At 42.0% G+C, this 22,084-nt stretch overlaps 2 protein-coding genes across 3 annotated transcripts; one reads left to right on the top strand and one right to left on the bottom strand.

Moving 5' to 3' along the window:
* Nucleotides 1-1,413: 1,413 nt before the first annotated feature.
* ublcp1 (ubiquitin-like domain containing CTD phosphatase 1) lies at nucleotides 1,414-7,681 on the bottom strand. Of its 2 annotated transcripts, XM_068716142.1 has the most exons (13): nucleotides 7,601-7,681; nucleotides 7,441-7,492; nucleotides 5,488-5,625; nucleotides 4,767-5,103; nucleotides 4,456-4,547; nucleotides 4,043-4,128; nucleotides 3,798-3,913; nucleotides 3,341-3,439; nucleotides 2,989-3,026; nucleotides 2,631-2,729; nucleotides 2,343-2,459; nucleotides 2,060-2,187; nucleotides 1,414-1,932 (listed from the first exon to the last, which is right to left on the bottom strand). In XM_068716142.1, the coding sequence occupies exons 4-13, from the start codon at nucleotides 4,918-4,920 to the stop codon at nucleotides 1,905-1,907; spliced, it is 957 nt and encodes a 318-aa protein (XP_068572243.1). In that variant the 5' UTR covers nucleotides 4,921-5,103; nucleotides 5,488-5,625; nucleotides 7,441-7,492; nucleotides 7,601-7,681; the 3' UTR covers nucleotides 1,414-1,904. The 2 variants fall into 2 exon arrangements, with proteins under 2 accessions (XP_068572243.1, XP_068572244.1); XM_068716143.1 differs by lacking the exons at nucleotides 7,441-7,492; nucleotides 7,601-7,681 and adding an exon at nucleotides 7,176-7,194.
* On the top strand, nucleotides 6,914-20,198 carry LOC137876513 (RING finger protein 145-like). Its single transcript, XM_068716141.1, has 12 exons — nucleotides 6,914-7,062; nucleotides 10,731-10,982; nucleotides 12,678-12,786; nucleotides 13,023-13,114; nucleotides 13,787-14,022; nucleotides 14,131-14,306; nucleotides 14,453-14,593; nucleotides 14,702-14,884; nucleotides 14,970-15,117; nucleotides 15,303-15,425; nucleotides 15,563-15,796; nucleotides 15,930-20,198. Exons 2-12 carry the CDS (start codon nucleotides 10,799-10,801, stop codon nucleotides 16,602-16,604), a joined length of 2,301 nt encoding a protein of 766 aa, XP_068572242.1. The 5' UTR covers nucleotides 6,914-7,062; nucleotides 10,731-10,798; the 3' UTR covers nucleotides 16,605-20,198.
* The last annotated feature ends 1,886 nt before the right edge of the window (nucleotides 20,199-22,084 follow it).

Here is a 22,084-nt window from a genome sequence, read left to right as displayed (position 1 = left end):
TTATATACAGTGGTAATTCTTGTAAAAGATGCCTATATTCTGTTACTACTCATTTTAAAATTACTTCAAGAACGATGGCCAACACGGGTAAATTAGGTACAAAAAAAAGGTTTATTGTCATATTTACAGCCAGGATGTCAGGGATGTGATGAGGAAAACACAAAAAGGCAGATCTCAAGAAATGAAAAGGAGTTGAATGTCCAAGAGGGCTGTAAATCCGACAAAACCTAAAAAAAGAAAAATCACATCCCTGGTGTTTCCAAGAGCTTCAGGTGCTCATAGGGTGGGGTACGGCTCCCCCACCCCCTCCAACACTTCCCCTTCTACATCCATATCTTAAAATCAATGTTGACAATGAGAGCAGATGCATTCATTTCATTAATGAAGCGGCTACCAAAAAGATAACAAAGCAGATAATGCATGTTTTGCATGATGTGAAAGCATTTTCGCTACAACCAGTCTGGATCTCAACTCGGCTGTTCACGTCACAGTAGCTTTGAGGATTATTGCATATTCTTACATATCCAACTGTGAAGGTTGCAGGCATCACTTTGATGCTCACGGACTTTATAGGTTTATCTTGGGCTTTTCTGGACAAGCGCTCTCAACATTATCTGCCTTTCCAATTTTTCACTTTAAATCTTCAATACTCTTTGCACAAAATGTACTTGCAAGAAGTACTCCAGTAAAACTCGTATGTGTTAAATTAGTTCAACTTATTCGTCCCTGTTGAATTTCACATTCAATCATTTTCAATTTGTCTTTCTCATACATGCAGAAAATTACAAATATTAGCTTTTTGATGGTTAATCTCAATCTCTTCAGGATATATAATAATAGGCAACATCTCAACTTCGTACAGGGGTGGGGGGAACTTATTGACCTTAACCATGATGAAATATTTGTATCCGTTTTTACTTGCATGGTATAGCAAAGAGGCTTGATAGTCAGAGCAAAGTATGCCTACTTTTTAGTGAAAGACAAGCAACTTCCCACTTCCTATGAGGTGCAAGTGCTACAAACCCCACCCATAGGGGCCAAAGCAGGTCTACGAGATCTCAAATATTTTCAGGTGCCATTTAACGAGATGCATATTCAACACCTGCCTGAAGTAGGTTTGTCGAAGTTTGTGGGTCATTGTGGCTCGTAGCATGTTGCCTCAAACCTAGGGGTAGTTTGTGATTACTAGGGACGCAACGATCTGACTTTTTCAGTCCCAATACAGACACCTGGGCTTTGGATATCGGCTGATACCGAGTACTGATCCGATACCACTGTGTAATGAATGAACTCTGTGCCCCGCTGTATGGAGGAAACCAGGCTCATCCTTTTATGTGTAAGGCAACATTAGGCTTGACTTAAACATTGCTTTCCTAACTTTGAAAAACAAAATAACAAATGAATACATAGATGTACATTTACTGAATTGTTATTTATTAATAAAATAATAAATCGTACACCTACAACTTGGTAAAAATAAAAATCCTCAAAAGTAACAATTCAAGTGTAAACCGTTTAAATGCAGCAACAAATTGGTCAAAACTTAAACCTAATAGATTGGCCTGATCCAACTATTTGAGTCAGTATCAGCTTGATATCCAATATCGATGGATCCCTAATGATTATCACACAGATGGGTGGTAACTGCTGTTACTATTGTAATGAATGCAAAAAAAAAAAAAGAAAAAGTGTGTGAGAGAACATGCAAAGATATAAATTGGGAAGCCCATCTCAGTCCTGAGCTTTTGAGAGTTGGCGTCTGCAGGGTTATTGTAGGATTTGTATTAAGGTTTGTAATAAAGGGCTTGTAATAGCCAAGTTTGTGTGTGTGTGTGTGTGTGTGTGTGTGAGAACTGGATGATGGGATAGTAGTGTCCAGCCTTCGCCGAGGATACAGTCCCTCCTCAGTGATGCTGCCTCTTAGATAGGTACCTACACACACAGACACATTCATTACATATAATACTGATGAACATACTTCATATTTTTAGGTGCTACAAGCATGCGTTGTGTCAGTACTAAACTACACATCATTACTGCTTAGCATACGCGTGCCTACCTCTCCCAGTGTTTGTGGTTGAGTCCACTGAAGTCCTCAAGCTTAGCAATTTCTTTGAGATACTGAGCCAGTTTATAGAGTTCCCTGTCCTTCTCCCTGTTAAGATGGGCCTTCATGAAGGGTCGGATCTAACACACACACACACACAAACACACACACACACACACACACACACACACACACACACACACACACACACAATAGGATTCAGCAAAACGCTGAAGGAAGATGATGAGAAAGAGGTGAGGGTTGAAAGCAATGACTATAACGCGGGCCCGCCTACCTTCAGTCCGTTCTGTGGGTTCATGAGGAAGTTTCGTCCGATGTCGTCAAACATAATGGTGTTCCTCCTGTTGTAAAACTCTTCGTACTTCCCCCATATCACTCCCAGGGGCTTCACCTGGATATGAGGATACAGTGCAAATAAAGGCACAATCTACAATCAAAAGTTAAACAAAAAGGGAAGGAAAATGCACCACACACCTATAGATGCTTTCTTCTGCTGTGAAAGTAATAACAGCAGCAGTAAAACACGCCAATATCTGTATGTGTGCTGTGTGTGTGTACTAACCTCCACAACCCCTCTCTTCGGGGTATGTACCGTAATCATTGCTGCACTGTCCAACATAAAGGTAATCTTGTAGTTTGGGTTGTCTGTCACCCCCAGCTCCTACACACACACGCACGCGCACGCGCACACACACACGCGCACACACACACACACACACACACACACACACACACACACACACACACACACACACACACACACACACACACGTAGTGTTGTTTTCTGCTCCAATCTGTGTTTTAAATTGATTAACACTGCCATCTTTTGGCATAAAAGGGTAAAGTACAGTAACGTTAGCAGTAGTATAGCTCGAACAAGGACACAAAAGAAAAATGAACACAATAAGTGGAATACTTACTTTCATTTTGGCATCAATCCACTTCATACTTGTAGCAGCTAAGGAGAGAAAGCACATGTGTAAGATGTGTGTTCCACAAGCACTGATTGCAGGGTAGCAGCACAGAGAGGAAATAAAAAACAAAATGGCCATAAGATAGAAACTTAATAGATAAAAACAACAACAAAACTGTCCTGCAGAGGGTGTCCAGTGGCCTATAGTTAAGACAAGGTTAGTTGTACAGTCACTATTGCATTGTCAAAGAAATTCAGCCATAAATATTTCAACAATGACATCCTCCTACTCATCTAGAGTGATGCATGGCATTCAGTCCAATTTAGACCTTCACAAGAACAGACAAGGCGATACATACACCAGATGACAATGTCATAGTCCTCGTAGGCTGATGTCAGAAACTCGTGAAGGTAAGGTCTCATCAGTTCCTGACCCGTTTCCGCACACGACTTATGATCTAAACACATAGGTTGCAGACATCAATGCATAGTGGCAAAACAGAGATGGATTAATATTTTGCAAAGCGTCCCGTTCTACTGACAGGAGAATACAGACGTTGCATCAGTCTGTCAACATTTTAAATGTGTTCATAAAAGACTCAACCCTATGAACCTCACTCAGATTGCACACATATAATATATGCATGCGCACACATGTGGAGAAGAAACAGTGGAGACGCAGTATCAAAGTAAATGTTGTGTAATGTGCAGTTAGAGTAAATGCAGTCAGTGTTTGCTATTAGCATGCTTTGATTTAAGCCAAGGTTTCCCAGTCACATTCTTATCAAGACAAATGTCAGCGTCACTGTAACTCACCGAACAGTGTGTAGTCCACATCCAGTACCAGAAGCCTTTTGCCTTCTCTGGGAGGGTTCATCTCCTCCACCTTGTAGTCTTTCACTCTGCGGGCGATCTTTGCCAGATTCTCTTCTCTAGAAGAACAACATCTGTCTGTCAGACACACACGGATACATTTCCTCTCACAAACCCCCCCCCCCCCCCCCCACACACACACACACACACACACACACCCACACAAAACTCCCATTACAATAACCAACCTGTTCTCCACTTCAATGACCTCCTCCTCAATGTCAAAATCATTGACCACATCATCATTCTCTGGGGGAGGGGCTAAAACCTCCTCCTGCACAAAACAAAACAGTTACCAATCAGCAAAGGAGAACCTTTAACACAACACAGTACATCAGCAAATAGTAGGACTTTAGATAACACCATCATCAACAAGTAGACGGATCATCACCTAACAAACCACTTATTGAACAGATGATTAAAGCTAGTGATCCCAGGTCTTAAATAACAAGTGAGAAAGCATGTTTATAATGTCACTCTTTCAATAACTATCATGTTTCATTAAACTACAAATTAGCCGGTCACGCGGGCACATTGTCAGTTGACTGGGCAACTAGTCCTTAGTCCCAAGCAGATATCGTTCAAGTCCCCCATCACCTACCAGGCTCTCCTCTCTGGTACCCATCATCATGATCTTAGTGTTAGGCTTCAGCTTCAGAGAGCCCAGCTTCACCTCATCCTCTGCAGGTTTACCTGGAGAAAGAACAGAAGGAGAAGAGAGTGAGATCCATTTAGCTACAGAAGCTTGCCTCACTCAAGAGAGAAGTTACTTAGATATAGTTAACAATAATGCCATTGCACAAAGGGAGATAAAGTCCCGCTATCTTGTCCGCCTGGTTTGGATATCATATGGCATTATCTACGCTAGCTCCACAAGGTTTAATGCACTTGTGACCACGGATACCCTCTCACCTTTGATCTTGAGTCCCAGTAGCTTCTGTCTCTCTGGCAGCACCCCAGTCAAGGTCTTAATGGACTGTTTCAGGTCCATCACCGTGTCCTCCTCAGACAGAGAACTGATGGAGTACTCCTGACCTCCCCACTTTATGATCACTGACACCGACATGGCACACACGGGCTCTTCACACACGCACACACTCACACACACTCTCACACACACACACACACACACACACACACACACACACAAACGGCTGCAGCTGGAGTTAGGTATGCACGTGCACAGACGAGTGCACACGCTTTGAAGCTAAAAAGTTTCCAGCTACAGCAACAAACATGCAGCGTCCACCTTGCAGAGAGAGAGAGAGAGAGAGAGAGAGAGGAGAGAGAGAGAGAGAGAGAGAGAGAGAGAGAGAGAGAGAGAAGGGGAATAGGCAAAGTAACAAGAGAGGTGTCAACTTGGCTGTAGCTTGAGCAAAACATAGAAAGTAGCTAATAATGAAACACAGAGAGCAAAACATTGCATGACTATAGTTAACCGTGTGTTGGTCTGGCTGGCTTATTCAAGACACAACGGCAAAAATGCCACCTAATCGGAGCAGTCCCTTTGACGGTCTGTGATGTTGATATTTTTAGCATGAGATGGCTAACACTGACTAGCAACGCGCGAGGCAACGAGACAACTAGCTAACATTAGCTGACTAGGCTGGTTGCACGGTTTGGGTATCCTCACCTGGTAGAGCAAGCTGTCATGTAATGCTGGACCAACGCTGTCAGATTCCCTCTGAAAGTTGAATGAATCAGTGAAGTTTGCAGGTTCAGTTTCATTCATCGAGCGGCGCACACTCTGTTCTTCCTTGGGTCCCGAATCCTGCCGGTAGTGACGTAGGGGGAAAAAAGAGAACCCTTTGTTACCATAGTGACCATATTATAATAGATTAACATAAAACCGCTTAGTAATAGTTTCCACCGTCTTCAACATCCTTAAATGTCATCTAGTAAAGCTTTAGACCACTAAAATCAACATTAAGTGCGACTTATTTATTTTTTTAGACAATTTCTCTGATTGATCACACGTGTTTGTGTGTTTGTACTTTCTGCATATGTACACATACATATATGTATGTATATATATATATACGTGTATATACATACATATACATATGTATGTATATATATGTATGTATATATATATATATACGTGTATATACATACATATATGAATATATATATACATATATGTATGTATATATATATACGTGTATATACATACATATATATATATATATGTATATACATGTATATGTATGTGTATGTATATACATACACATACATATATATATGTATATATACGTATATATATATATATATATATATATATATATATATATATATATATATACGTATATATGACCTATAGCTTAATCCCAAATCAGATAATGCGATAATTACTGAAGAACTTTTATGGGAAAACACATTTTGCACACATTATTATCCATTTGACAAACACCACTAAATTACAAATCCGGGCAAAAGTAGCAGTGATACAGATATCATACATTATCTGGGTGAAAGGATACCACCTCTAGTGCAGTGAATGAAATAAGGTCATATATTACAGTTAAATTGCATGTCATAGAGTCTCATTACTGTGCTTTAACGTGACAGCAGAGCATAACACCTGCTAATAAACCCCACTTTTAGGGTCATGTTTCAATCCCCTGAGTGTTGATTTGGATCCCCATTAGTTAGTATTAGTTCTCTTCTTAGAGCCCATATTAAAATATACACTATAATTCACCGATTTTTACACTTACATTGTATACAGTAAAAAAAACACTTTAAGAATATCACCAAAACAGTGATATCATCATGTCTCTTGCCTTGAACATAACTACTGTCATTATAGCCTAGGGATTGACCCACCATCTGGTCACATTCACAAATCAAATAAGTGTTTACTTGACAAATATTCAGGACTAGTAAGGAATATAATGCATCATAAAGGTCAAAATGCATTCCGTAGGAGCCAAACTAGCTTTATTTTCCGGTGTTGGTGTATCTTAAGTACGGGGCCAAGAGATGTAATGGGACGAACTACATTGAGCATGCGCATGGCATCCTCCTCGGGTACTTTGGGGGTAATGGCTGCGAGGTGAGATGAGCGGATCGGCCGCATCCTTTGAGCGTGAGGCGCTTCCATCGAGAGGACCGTTAACTCGGGTGGTGCCGAGTTAAAATGGTCGATATCCGACCCGAAAAAGCATCCCAAAAACTGTTGTACATATTGCGAACATCTCCTTCAAATGTAAGTTCTCTCTCTTTTCTTCTTATTAGCCTTTGGCAGGACGCCATAGCTAGCTCAGGAACTAACGTTTACCAGTCCTCCTGCTAAGCTAAGCTAACACTACAGTTACTTACGTTAATCTTCAACCGGGTTAAGATGACGCTGTCTGCTTGTATGTGACCGTGGTGTCTAAAGCGACAGCGTTAGAAGCTAACTAAGCCGTCGGGTGTGATTTTATTCTCCGCTGTGTTGGAGTGAGCTCGGTTGTTGACAGTCGCTAACGATGCTAGCTACGTTAGCATGAATTGTTGGCTCTGTGCCTGCTGCCTGCTCGATGCAGCGCATCATCTCTGCTCGTTATACTGTTATAAGCTATGTTACCACTTTGACACATCACACCTGGATCACACCTACGCCCGTTCATTTGCTTCGTCAGCCATATGATGTATCACTGCAATGTACAAACAAGACTAGTTAGCAAAGTGTTGCAGTCCTTCTGCGGCGGAGCTCAGATATTTTCTTTCTTCCGTCGAGACGGAGGGGTTACTAGAGTTCATACCACGATCGATGCCGCACTCACTCATCCATAACCTTCTGTAGTGCAGATGTAGTGCAGATGTTTCACTTAAGCTGGCAATTAACATCAATACACCTATTGAGACTAAACCCAACCACACCATGCCCTGCAGCGGCTAGTGGATTACGACATATAATACTACAGTGGTAGACGGTCGCGTTATATAAGCTTGGATTTCTGCGAAGTGAGCTCTCTTTTTCTCTCTCTCGCTCGCTCTCTCTCTCTCTCTCTCTCTCTCTCTCTCTCTCTCTCTCTCTCTCTCTCTCTCTTTCCTTCTGTCTCTCTCTCTCTCTCTCTCTCTCTCTCTCTCTCTCTCTTTCTCTCTTTCTGTTTGTCTGTCTGTCTGTGTGTCTGTGTCTCTCTCTCTCTCTCTCTCTCTCTCTCTCTCTCTCTCTGGCCGGTAATAGTCGTGGTGAATTTAGAGTTATGTAAGTTATCAGGGTCCCAGGCTGCAGGAATATGAATGGATGGAAACTCCAGTCCCAGGCATCATAACGTGACTGGAAACTTTGTCTTGTAAGTGCCACCAGTGGCTTGAAGTAGTTACGACAGGCCCCAGTCCACACTATTATGATAGGCCTGAATGCATGCTAGTTATACAAGTTATGGAGTACACACACACACACACACACACACACACACACACACACACACACACACACACACACACAGCAACGTCCTGTCACATGATCAAATAGAGACTTGACAATAATGACAAAAATACCAAATCAAATGAGAAATTATTAATTTAATACACACACACACTTTTAATGGGTTTGCCTTTTTGTAGGCACATGCATCAAATAGCACCTTTTCAGAAATTTAACATGAGTTCCTTTTTTGAGCATGGGCTTGTTTCCTAGGTGGCGATCTGATCACCTTAAGAGCCCTTTCCTCACTCGACACATTGTCGGAGGGCCCGCTCTCTCTAAAGGCCCCACCACGCCACGGGCCCTTGTGCAACGCACTGCCTGTACTGTAAATGTTATGCCTGTTCATTTATGTAAGGGGTGCACAATGCATGTGCATAGCCGTGGAAAGTTTTACGAAACAATCCTTTCAGATGTTACCGCACTCTGAAAATGAAACGGTCTGTTGCTGCTTATTTTAAAAAAGCCAAAAGAGGGTAGAGCGGAGGAGGCTGGTGGGAGGGAGAGACAATGAGAAGTTCCAACTCACTCGCACTGATGATGAAAGTGCAGACAGGGAGACACGTTCTGAGCCAGGGCCACTGTGGCGGTTGAAGATCTGTTACTTCAGTAAAAGTACTAATACCACGATTTAGAAAAACACTAACCCCTACTTAAGGCAAAGTGTATATAAGTGTAATTGTAACATACTTAAGTAGAGGGGAAGGAAGTCAAATAGGAATGCAATCTTTTATATAAAAATAACTTAGCAATACAACATCTAAACTGTTGTGCAGTTAAGTTAATGTTGACTCCAACACAATAAGTAGCTTACAAAAGTGGGAAATAAGTACGGTATGAGTTCATAAACTGTATGTATAGTCGCTTCAATGTAAGCCGATAAGTATACGGAAATTAAATATTTGCTTTTTGAGGACATGCATGTATAAACAGTGTTGCAGTTTGGTGATAGATGGTAGAAACATAGAAAGATGAACAAATGTAAAATGCGAGGACTAACATAAAAGTAAAAAATTATCCCCATTATCCCCCTAATGTTAACCGTTAGAGATGTTTCCATAAAGAGGTAGGTACCCCTTAAATATCTCTAAATTTATATTTGGTCTTTGCGCGAGGGTAATGTTGCAAATCAATGAGCCCGACAGTTTTATGGCAATATTGGAAATCTGGATCAATATGATGAAGTACCAATTTTTTTTAAAGATATTTGATTCACAGACTTCCCCATCTGTTTTGTAAAAAAATGTTTTTCACACTTAAATTTTCTAAAATGTATAGGCTACATTAATATTGTGAAATAAAATCACACATACCAACGTTGCCTTCTACTAGACAGTTTGTAAAAAAGAAAATTAAATTAAATGTATGCTGTAGATATAAACAGAACAGTGTGTGAAAAAATGAGGAAACATGCTTTTATATATGAATAAGCAGATTTTGTGAGTGTGCCTAATTTATCAAGCTTGACATGGAGCAGCACCTGCATAGACACACCTGAAAGAGTTTATTCCACAGTTGCTAGTTAAATTTAGTGCAGTTGTTTAGTGTGTGAAAGCAAACGGAAAGGCCTGTTTACCTTTTGTACTTCAATACGGATTGATTCTTGAATGATTTATTTGACTTTGAAAAGCATAGTTGTGGGGGAAGCAGCTCTTCATAAAGCCATTTTCTCGTGCTGACACGCCTTTGTGTACTGTACTGTATATAATCTTACTTTTGGAACTTGAATAAGGTTGCTGTATTACTGTGGAATATTGACAAAAAAACATGTTTTATCCGGCAGTAATGTAGTGTCAGTGGTCTTTGGTTTAGTTGACTTCCACAACTGATGATGTGACTGATCATGTGGTGGATTAATACGATTTTTTTTTTTACATTGCTTAAGGAAATATAAAAAATGTAATGATTATTAATTCATTTTGACTTAACACAACACTGCACTATTTTTTTTTTTTTTTATTCTTTTTTTTTTTACATCCATCCTTTTAAAGTCCCCAATGCAAAACAGCCTGTATAGATTAGCTCTCTAATAAACTGCAAACATGTATCCATGACTTTATGGAATGTTTAAATTGTCTGCCAAATTAGTTTTCTTTCGTATAAGTTATAATGTTGTTTTTCCGTGATTCTGCAACTAGTAGATATAATTTCAAACTACCGACCTGCCAGATGCAGAAAAACATTCGCTGGGTAGTTAAGTTTATCTTTACTGCCACTCTTGGGTCCTAGAATAGTCAACAGTTGGTTTGTATTACATGCACTTCTCTGTTACGTGTGGATGAAAAGATGTTTTTTGAGGTTTTTATCTTGATCTGTCTCTCTCCACATCCCCGTGAGCTCTCGTCACTCCTCACTCTGGTCCTCCCCCTTTCATCTTCTTTTCTCTCATCCTATGTCACTGCTTCCTATCTCCCATGCATCCTGTTTAACATCTGTTTGTGCGTTGTCCCTCTTCTCCGCAGTGCGCCCGCTGTCAACATCCCGTCTTAGTGGTCAGTTCTGCCTGCCGATCCGAGTTTAAGCTGAGGTCATGGCAGTGAAGGACCGCATAGAGGCAGTGCTCAATGTGGGCCTGCGGGTTCCCAGCATCATGCTGCTGGATGTCCTGTACCGCTGGGACGTCAGCTCCTTCTTCCAGAAGATCCAGCGGTCCAGCCTGTCCAACAACCCCCTGTTCCAGTACAAATACCTGGCACTCTACCTGCACTACGTAGGTCAGTGTTGGTCTCTCTCTCTCTCTCTCTCTCTCTCACTCACTCACTCACTCACTCACTCACTCACTCACTCACTCACTCACTCACTCACTCACACACACACACACACACACACGCACACACACACACACACACACACACACACACACACACACACACACACAGTCTGTTCCAGTACAAGTACTCCCCCCTGTATAAACACTTCTTCGAGGATTAGTGTAAAACAAATGCATTACACAAATGCTTTGCTCATTTTACACATTTGATAATGTTACATGTGTAAACAGCTGTGGCCGTTGGCCCGTCAATGTTATCATGACCTTTATTAGGTGTTTTGTGTTTGCAATTTGACAATCAGCTCCTTTTCCACTGGCTTTATCAGTTGGTCAGAGCCAGCAGTCACGATGTTACCTCTCTTGGTTGGATTTGCATGTTTTCTTTTCTTTTTCTTCATTCAACAAAGTCAGGTCTTTGTACCAACTCAGTCAGTTTCAGAATGCACAGACATGGTGGTAGGCAGTAAGCCATGTGGCTCTGCTTTGTAGTGATTTCAGGACAGTCGGGAGGGATTGTTTGGCACGACACGTGGAGTGTGACCAAAACTATCTGATTTATCCTTCGGTAGAATTAAAAAAAGATGGACGTCTCCTGAAAACAAGTTTTCCTCTTCCAGCTGTGCGGTTCTTGCCCCAGCAGTGGCATTCTGGCCGTGTGAGTCAGCTGTGCCAATCAGAATTGGTGTGAAACCAGTGTTAAGTGTGTCGGTAGCTCTGTCAAACAGAAGGAAAAGATTTAGTTGGTGCAAGAAAACAGAAAGATAACAAAGGAAAGGGCTTTTTGAGAGTGCCAGCCTTCATCAACACTGAACTGTTATCCAATTTTTCTCAATGTTCCGTTGACCAATTCCCCATGCACCGTTTATTTTCACCTGCCAGCAAGTCGGAGTTAACACCATTCCCCCCCTGATTCCTAGTAATAAGAATTTAACCGTGTCTGTGATTGTGTTCACTTCAATTTTAAGTAAAATATAGTTTTAAAGTCTTTATCTCATAACAGTACAGTTAAGCTAAAATACACTTGTGATAGTGGAAATCCCATTTTTGGTTCACCACAATTCTCCCTTGTGTCAAGTCTTTTTCAGACTGACTATCATCCCAGAACACACTACATTGAACCAGATTGCCACAGAGCCAATCATGAAGACATAAACACAGTCAGGTGTATTTCCAGTGACACAGCAGCGCTGATAGAAAGTCACAGTGATGTGACGGTGACTCAGCAAAGTCTGACCGTCAGACTGTGATTTGACCTAGCAAAAAGAAAACCGACAAGCACAGTGGTGTGTGTGTGTGTGTGTGTGTGTGTGTGTGTGTGTGTGTGTGTGTGTGTGTGTGTGTGTGGAGACTTTGCTGCAGTTGGTTAATGAGCCAATAGGCTTGGTATGTGCTGATGGGTGCTGTGGGTGGACAGACAAAATAAAGGGGGGAGAGAGGCAGTAAAACCAAAGGAACTGTTGCTATGCACTGAGGAGTTTTTTTGGGCACGGTTTTAGGAAGTAGACTGTAGTAGAAAACGCAGCATGGTCTGCAAACAGGGAGCAACAGAGATTCTTTTGTGATGCACGTATTGTCACAAACTTCACTTTATGCTGTTTTTGTTGATTTTTGTGTGTGTTTTTGTTTGTCTATGTCACAGGTTACATTCTCAGCCTGGTACTCCTGACTCTGCCTCGTCAGCACCTGGTTAAACTCTACCTGTACGTCCTTACGGCCCTGCTGCTGTTTGCTGGTCACCAAGTCTCAAGGTACACACACACACACACACACACACACACACACACACACACACACGCGGGCATCATAACCTTTAGCGAGCATTCACTGTAAGCTATAATGTACTATATCCAGTCCTTTTCAAATTGTCCTTGTGCTGGTTGAGATGAAAGGCTAGACATCTGTGTGTTGAGCTATAGGTTAGTGGAATAGAATCAGTCACAGTAGGTGTCCCTGTACATTGAACATTTTGACCTCTCTTTCTCAGGGATTATGTCCGCAGTGAACTGGATTCTGGCTACGAAGGGCCTGTCTACCTGGAACCTCTCTCCATTAACAGATTCACCACTGCACTCATTGGTATAATAACACACACTTGTGCAGTATACATGACATGACATGGCATGGCCGTGTCGTGCACAAACCCAAACATAGGCAGGCGGATGTAGTTCAGCGGCTCTTTTCCGAGCTCACAGGATACTGTTCCAATATTCCAAATTGATGTTTCTTTTCCCCTCTCGCCCATGGATCTGGAAAGTCTCAAAGTATGGAAAGAATGACGTAGATCTCCTGTCACTGGGAGCACTGCAATATACTGAGCAACTAAATTTAAACCCAAGTCTCCGTGACAGAAAATTCAGAAAAAGGTCAGCATCTGTAGTGGTACATTGGCTATATTAAAAAACATCTCTTTAAGGTCACATCACCTCGTTGCTCTTGACATAAATCTTACTGATCCTACTGCGAAAGCTCGGCCATGTTGAAATGGATAACGTTACGAGTTGCTATGTTCCTGAGTCCATAGGACCTGGTTTCATCTTACTGGAGAGTAGATATGGAGTCTCCTGTGCTGTAAATAGACCATACTGAGTGCTGATGTTACCACACAGTGAAAGCCTGAGAAAGCAAAAATAACATGGTTACAGTGACAAAGAGATACAGATGCAGACAGACAGAAAGGGGAAGAGCGAGAGAGTGGTTTGTGTGTACGTGCGTCTTCCTTCCGGTTTATCTTCTGTGATCTTCTTTCAGGTCAGCTGGTGGTGTGTACACTATGTTCCTGTGTGATGCAGACCAAGAGGATTTGGCTGTTCTCTGCTCACCTCCTCCCTCTGGTGGCCAGACTGTGTCTGGTCCCACTAGAGACCATTGTTTTCATCAATAAGTTCTCCATGATCTTCACTGGCCTGGAGGTCATCTACTTCCTGGCTTCTAACTTGTTGGTACCATACAACCTGGCCAAGACGGCCTACAGGGAGCTGGCCCAGGTAATAAAGTAGTTTTATGGCCAATGTTTTTTTGATGACTGAGAGATTTCCCTCGCATGTAATATTAATGTTATTCTGTTTTTCTTATTTCTACTCTCTGTCCCCCAGGTGGTGGAAGTGTACGGGCTGCTTGCCTTGGGTATGTCTCTCTGGAACCAGCTGGTTCTTCCGGTACTCTTCATGTGTTTCTGGCTACTGCTGTTCGCATTGCAGATCTACTCCTACTTCAGCACCAGAGACCAGCCTACCTCAAGGGAGAGGCTCCTTTTCCTCTTTCTCACCAGGTAGCACCGCAGCATTGGTCAGACTGTGTGGGGCATTATTGATTGAATACAACAGATATGTTTTGTATGTTAGCATGTTATGATAGAGCTACTTGGAATGTCTTTTAACTATTCTTGACCCTTCTCCCCTCCCTCCATGTCCTCAGTATTGCAGAGTGTTGTAGTACACCGTACTCCCTTCTGGGTCTGGTTTTCACCGTCTCCTTCATCGCTCTGGGAGTTCTCACACTCTGCAAGTTCTACCTGCAAGGCTACAGAGCCTTTATGAATGACAACACCATGCACAGGTCAGTTTGTGCATACGTCTGCGTGTGTTGGTTCGTTGAGGGTGTCTATTGGTATGTTTCTTTACTCTTAATCCCTTTGCATGGTTGTTTTACTGTCTGTCTGTACAGAGGGATGACAGAAGGCATCACCCTGCTGATCCTCGCTGTCCAGACCGGCCTCATCGAGCTTCAAGTCATCCACCGAGCCTTCCTCCTCTCCATCATCCTCTTCATCGTTGTTGCTTCTATCCTGCAGTCCATGCTGGAGATAGCTGACCCCATAGTGCTGGCCCTGGGAGCATCGAGAGACAAGTAAATACAATCAGCTTACATCTTTTTTAATTATTTTTCTTTACCGATTTTAATCCTCAATCTCCCACCTCTGTCTGTCCTGAAGGAGTTTGTGGAAACACTTCAGAGCGGTGTCTCTGTGTCTCTTCCTGCTGATCTTCCCGGCCTACATGGCCTATATGATCTGTCAGTTCTTCCACATGGACTTCTGGCTACTCATCATCATCTCTTCCTCCATCCTCACGTCACTGCAGGTAACACACAAGCAGACACTCACAGAACATCAAATTGCTTTAGATGTAATTGATTTGTCTCATTTTGTAGACGGAGTATGATATAAGTCCTATCTCTAAGGTTCACCTGTTTTACCCACTTTTACCTGTTGATGATTAAGCATCTGTGATGGATTATTGAAGACACTCTTTTACGTCCCCCTCAGGTTCTCGGCACTCTGCTGATCTACATTCTTTTCATGGTGGAGGAGTTTCGAAAGGCTCCAGTCGAGAACATGGATGAAGTCATCTACTGTGTCAACGGGACGTACCGGTTGCTGGAGTTCCTGGTGAGTGGACACACATGAACACACGATATAGAGTAACACGAGGGAGCACGAAAGCAGCATGTGACAAAAAGGCGGTTTCATTGTTGACACGCAATATTGCTTTGATGGCATTGACATATGTTTACCTCCCTTTCCAGGTCGCGGTGTGTGTAGTGTGCTACGGCGTGTCAGAGACGGTGTTCGGGGAGTGGAGCGTGATGGGCAGCACCATCATCCTGGTCCACTCGTATTATAACGTCTGGCTCAGAGCCCAGCTGGGCTGGCAGAGCTTCCTTCTCAGGCGAGATGCTGTAAACAAGATCAAAAGCCTCCCCACGGCCAGCAACACACAGCTGGAACAGTACAACGACATCTGTGCTATCTGCTACCAGGTAGGAGCTGGCTTTGTGTGTTTGTGGTTTAATGTGCAGTTTGATTTGATACATAAAGTGTTTTTGAAACAAGGAAATGTCAAAGGAAACGTAACAACACTGTCTCTGTGTTGTATGTGATCATCCCTTCCAGGACATGAACAGCGCTGTGATCACTCCATGCAGTCATTTCTTCCACGCTGGCTGTCTGAAGAAATGGCTTTATGTCCAGGAGACGTGCCCCCTCTGTCACTCGCAACTAAAGAGCCAATCGCCAACCACCAACCAAGATGCCCCGGCAGCCAATCAGAGCCCCGCAGGGCAAGAAGAAGAAGCCACGGTGGATAAGAAGCCGAAAGATGACACTCTTCCACATGGCGCGAAGAGGGAGGGAACAGCTGAGCAGGAAGGAGGTAATGGACCTGCTACGTCAGCTGGAGAAACCTCCTCCTCTGGAGGGCCCTCTAGTCCCCAGCACCTGGCCCAGACGCCATCATCATCATCATCATCATCCTCTTCCTCATCTCCTTCCCCACTTGTAACTGAATCTCAGAAGCAGTCGCTCACGGATCAGCCTTCTTCATCTTCCACCTCTTCCTCTGCCACAACGGACATGCTCCCATCTCCCTCCCACTCCCACTCCTCCTCCTTGCCCTCACAGCCGGTGGCCCAGGCAGAGATGACCCCTGCTGGACCTGAGCCCGCCCCTCAACTAAACCGAGGCTTCTTATTCGACAGTGAGGAGTCACCTCCCAGTCCATCATGGCAGCTTGAGCAGCCCACCTCCCCTTCTTCTAAGGACCGGTCTCCTTCTCCATGCAGCCTCTGAGCCTCATTGTAACACACACACCACATACGTGCATGCACATATAAACACACAATCTAAATACTCCATCTGCTAATATTCTGCCTATATTCTACGTATCCAGCGGTTGGCTATCCCATCATGTCAGAAAATTCAACTCTTTAAAAACCTCTCCATATCGTTTGAGAGAAAAAAATCCAAAACAATCTCTCAGCAGACATTCATCACTCAACATTAAGAGAAATACAGAGGATTGCCACTTTTTTTAGGCGATTGTCTTGGACCAGTTCATTTAAAAATGTGTTTAACTTTCATGCCAGCAATGATTTCATTCTCCATTCAAAAGAGCAAAGCAGTAATTGGAAGGTCTACATCATGTCCACGAAGTGTGAAATCCTGAATGAAACTAAAGTACCACATCACAGATATTTAGACTGATGATGACATTTCTAAAAATCATGCTTATGTCCCTCTCATTTCATGTGATGGTTGCTCCCATCATGCCTTTTTGTTTGTGCAGCGTCACTCTCACTGCTGTACTTTTCTTAGTGTTTGGGTTTTGTCTGTAGTCCTGTATGTGCCATGATCTAATGAGGAGCGGGTCGGAAGTCTGGAGAGCCCTGGTGGGCCAGCGACAGCTAATGGTCGTTTCATGAAGTCTACAGATTCCTGATAAAGATTTTTTTTTTGGTTTCCACTGTTGGATGACAGTAGCTCTGTGTGTTGGTGGACACACTGAGCGCTAGCAGAGACTGAATGTTGTTTCTTGAGGCCGTCATGTAACCTGAAGCCTGGTGCTCAGCAGAGGATACATGGTGGGGTCTACGTAAGTGTTGCAGTGTGAACAAATCAAAGGGTTCACATGGGAGAACTAATTCATTTCATGTGTCGAGCTTTCTCTATTATACGTCTTCAATATTTGATTCAAACTTGTTTGGCTGGTTCCAGCAAAAAAAACAAAACAGTTCTACTCCTCATCGCCAAACTTTTGTATTACTGTTAAAGAGATGCTATTTTTAAGATCATTTATACATTATGCTTTATTCTCAGCCCTGCACTGCAGACGGACTGAGAATACGGGAGAGAAAGACAGAGGAGGGAGATAACAGAGGCCGCAGTTTGTTTTTGAACCTTTCAGCATTGTGAGAATTAGCCCACAAACTCTTGAGTCGTCGGCTTTACTTCATTCATGGTACTCACCCGCACTCACCTTGCTGAGCTCGGCTGATTTACAAACACATTTAACCAGTCCACACCCAAGTTTCCCAACGAGCCAGCGATGGTTGAGACTCATCATCATCATGGCAGGAGCCAATCACCTCGCTCCATCCAGCGCCCCCCCCTTTTTTATTTTTAATAAACCAATCACATCGAAGCACCCTGACCATCATTATCCTCCTGCTGCTCAGTCACTTCACTCCATGAGATGTTACTACCAGCAAATTGAGTCACTTGATAGGAGAGCTTTTTGTTTTGTTTCTTTCGACACGTGCTAGCACACTAGTTCTGTCGACTCCTTTGCTTAGCAAATGGAAGTGCGTGTGCGTGTATGTGTGTGTGTGCGTGTGCGTATGTGTAAAAAGACAAACTTGAGAATGCCGAGTCCTGATGCACGCATCTATGTAGAGCTTGCACTTGCACGCTGCCGCTATAACCACAACATTAATTTGTTATGTTTTTCTCCAATGTGCTCTAGCCTAGCTACCAATCTTTCTTTATTTTTTTTGCCATTTTTGTTTTTTTTTGGGGGGGGGGGGTGGATTGCATTTGCACTAATGTCATTTATACTAGCAACGCTCCAAAGCTGTTCTGTGGCTGTGAGCAACCAAATACCCACTGATGTGTGTTTGTGTACGAGGAAACAGCCCAATCTGGTTGTGTGTAATGTGTGTGTGTGTGTGTGTGTGTGTGTGTGTGTGTGTGTGTGTGTGTGTGTGTGTGTGTGTGTGTGTGTGTGTGTGTGTGTGTGTGTGTGTGTGTGTGTGTGTGTGTGTGTGTGTGTGTGTGTGTGTGTGTGTTGCTCTGTATGGCATCTATATTCAACCAGAGGAGTGTTGATGTATGAATAAGATCGGGGCTTGGCTCCTCCAGAGCTTCCCGAGTCGTTCGGTGTTCTTCGTTACTTTACATGCCTGTGAACAAAGACAAACTTCTGTCTAAGAAGCTCTCGGAGAACTCAAGCCCCCCTGATCTGAGACCAGCCAGTGTTACTGCTTCTCCCGTCTGTATGACGCGTCCTTAAGCTGGTGTGATCGCTCCGGTGCCCTCTACTGTTAGGAGTGGGATCAGCAACGGCGCAGATGGACAGGAGATGCACTAGTTAACCCTCAGAAGTATTACTTACTACCACTATTACTAAAGGTCTTATTACTATGAATGACTTACTTGTTGATGTTTGGAAAGCGTTGGCCGCAGGGCAGAGAATGAATACATAATCAATGTAGGATTGAACCCGGCCAATGCTGTTTAACTGTGTTTCTTTTTTCTTTATCTTTTTTTAAGATATGAAATGTAGAGTTTGATGTATTTTGCACATGTTTCTCTGAAAGGTAAACATAAGGACTTTCTGTATTCTTGAACGAGTCATTTTCTTATCAGCTCCATTCCTTAAGACTTTGATGCAAAACAAAGCACTTGAAATGGTGACAAAGATTTAAACAAGCTCATACACACTTGAGTTTTCATTGTGGAGCATTTGATCTGCATCAAGCAGAAAGATCACCTGCACAATGAAACGCTCCGTCATTAGCGACTGTATGTGACTTTTGCATTGCGGTGTTAATTGGTAAATAACTGGCAGAGAAGCCTGTTCAGCTGTTGATTCCAGATGTTCCCTGTGGGAGAAACTGCAGTGGTTGCCGTCACTCTCCAGGCAATGACCTGTGACATATATTTGAATATTGTCTAGGACAGTTTAACATGCAAGGTACATATTTTCAAACTAAAGAATTTCAATCTTTAAATGCAGTATTTGCATTCCAATGCATTTACTTACTGGTAAAGTAACACTATTAAAAACAAGCCACTATGACCTAAATGTCCCAATATTTCTTACACTGTAACAGTTAATTCATTTAAAATTGCCTCTATTGAGTTTGAGTAACCAGGAGGAACAAAAAAAATCCCTGTAGCCGATATGAGAGAAGGCCATCTCTCATCTGAAATCCAGATGTTTCTGAGACTCAATTGATCACAATACTTTACAAAATAATGACTGCAAACCACTGAAAATTTAAGCAAATGTTGAAACGGAATCTATAGCTGCCACAGAGCTATCTGACCATATATTTCTTTTCTGAATGCATTTATTTTTGTGCTTTTTTGAAGAGAACCTCACTGCTGTCCGATACTCTCGCCTCTGACTAACGTGTGTTCGTTGATCATGTTTAGGGCTGCTCTGACTGAGATGCCCGGCAGAGATTTGTTCATTTATTTTCTTCTTTCTTCTTTTGTCTTGATTAATTTTTTCCATGCTCACATTTAGGACCTGCTCTGTAAGACTCTGAATGCCAGTTGTATTCTGTTAAAACACTCCACGGATGGTTTTTATGCCTGGCATTGCCTTGGTTATTTTACAAAAATTGAATGTCAGAAATAAAATGAACCATCCACTCTGGATTCAGCCTTTATTTCATTTGGGTTTACAGCGTAGTATGTAACTGTATGAACATGCAGTGCAATAGCGTAGCACTATTGTAGACGTATGTGATGTGGTAATCAGTATTAGTATTATATTAGTATACAGTATAAGATGGCATGCAGTTCATCAAATATAGATCATGTTTAAAAAGGTGATAGCATTTGAATGATATTCAGCGGCATTTTTACACCATTTTAAAAGGAACTTAGTGATATAGTTTATATTCACAGATATATATATATATATATATATATGTATATGTATATATATATGTATATGTATATGTATATATATGTATATATATATATATATATATATGTATATGTATATATGTATATATATATATATATATATATATATATATATATATATGTATATATTTAAAAAATTGGAGTAACATGAATATCACCATGCATCTTCCTTTTAATCATTATAATTTGTTATTGTATCGGGTTCATTCTGGTGGCCCATCAGTACGCGTATAGTAGGACGTGTCACACGCATGATGGCGCTGTTGTGTCGTTTTTAGACTGAGTGGGAAGCGATACAGAAGCTGGTGAGAGAAACACACACACACACACACACATCGAGGAGTGTATCTGCCACAGCATTGTAGGGGACTCACTGTACAACAGTGAGTTTGTAGTGGTTTTATACCGTGTTTCTCTTTAATCTGCCATGTTGTTCCTGTTCTTCAAAGAGCTACTGCTGCGCGCGTGCATGTTTCTGTATTAATAGGTTCCTTAATTATGCTTTCTTCTTATTTACTCTTTTCATCTCGCGGTTGGTATCTCCAATATTAAAACGTATACTATTCATGTCGATTAAAGGATATTTATGGTGCTCAATTGAGCTTTAAAGTGTCCCTTTTATACTAATGGTATTTGTCAATTTGAATATTAATATCTTCCCTTATATTAGCTTATACACATCCTGTAAAATCATAGATACACCTGGTGTTCAGTCTGACCTGATGGGACTTAAATTAACAAATCTTTCAGGGTAACATTCCCTGACAGTTTAGCAGACAGTTTGGATGTTTTGAGTCATTCTAATATTCTATTCTTTTTTTTCTTTTTTTTTTTATTTCATTCGATTTTAAGCATTTGCATTTGACACATAATTTTCCTGCCCATGAGAGCTGACATGCAGAGATTAATATATTCATTCATATATTTTTTTTTCTCCATTAAACTGATACAAATGCTTTCAGCCCACTCCCATCGATCCAAACACCAGCCTCTTAACACTCCTCCGTTCACATATATTTTGTTCCTCAGCTGAGCCCGCTTAAGTCCTGGACGGGCTGATCCTCCTCTGCCTCTCTTCCTTTTAGAAGCAGGAAGCTGGAGCATAAAAGACTCTTATTCTCCATAATCAAGGTCAAGAGCGTTTTTCAATAACCTTTGGGAATTAAACCCTGGATCTGCGCCAGCTCGCCCTGCCAATCATTTCCACAGTCATGCTGAATAATACAAAAGTGTTTTGACCTTTTGCACCTCGACGGATCAATACTCTGTAGCATTATTTTTATTAAGAGTTCACGGAATTATCTATTAATATTTGTGTTTTGGTTTGGATTCCCTCTCGGCGGCATGATAAATAGTTTCAAATAACAGATGGCGCTGGAGGGAGAGACAAAGCGGGGGGAAATCTGGTAGCAATTATCCTCAATTATGTTCATTGTTATTTTGAGCTAATTATTGTTATTGTCACTTTTGTTTGCGAGTCTTGCGGCGCCTGCCTGCAATAAGCAGGCCCGGGGAGGACAATGGGGAGCAGGGATATGTTGTGACGATGAAATATGGCTTTTATAATTGAGCCTACAGTTGTTCTAAATAAAACTTAGATCTAAATGTACAGG

Source organism: Cebidichthys violaceus, unplaced genomic scaffold (genome assembly GCF_023349555.1).
Source record: "Cebidichthys violaceus isolate CVI_PGR_0920_01 unplaced genomic scaffold, fCebVio1.0.p SCAF_20, whole genome shotgun sequence".
Lineage (NCBI taxonomy): Eukaryota > Metazoa > Chordata > Actinopteri > Perciformes > Stichaeidae > Cebidichthys > Cebidichthys violaceus.
This window is presented reverse-complemented; position numbering and strand designations above follow the sequence as displayed.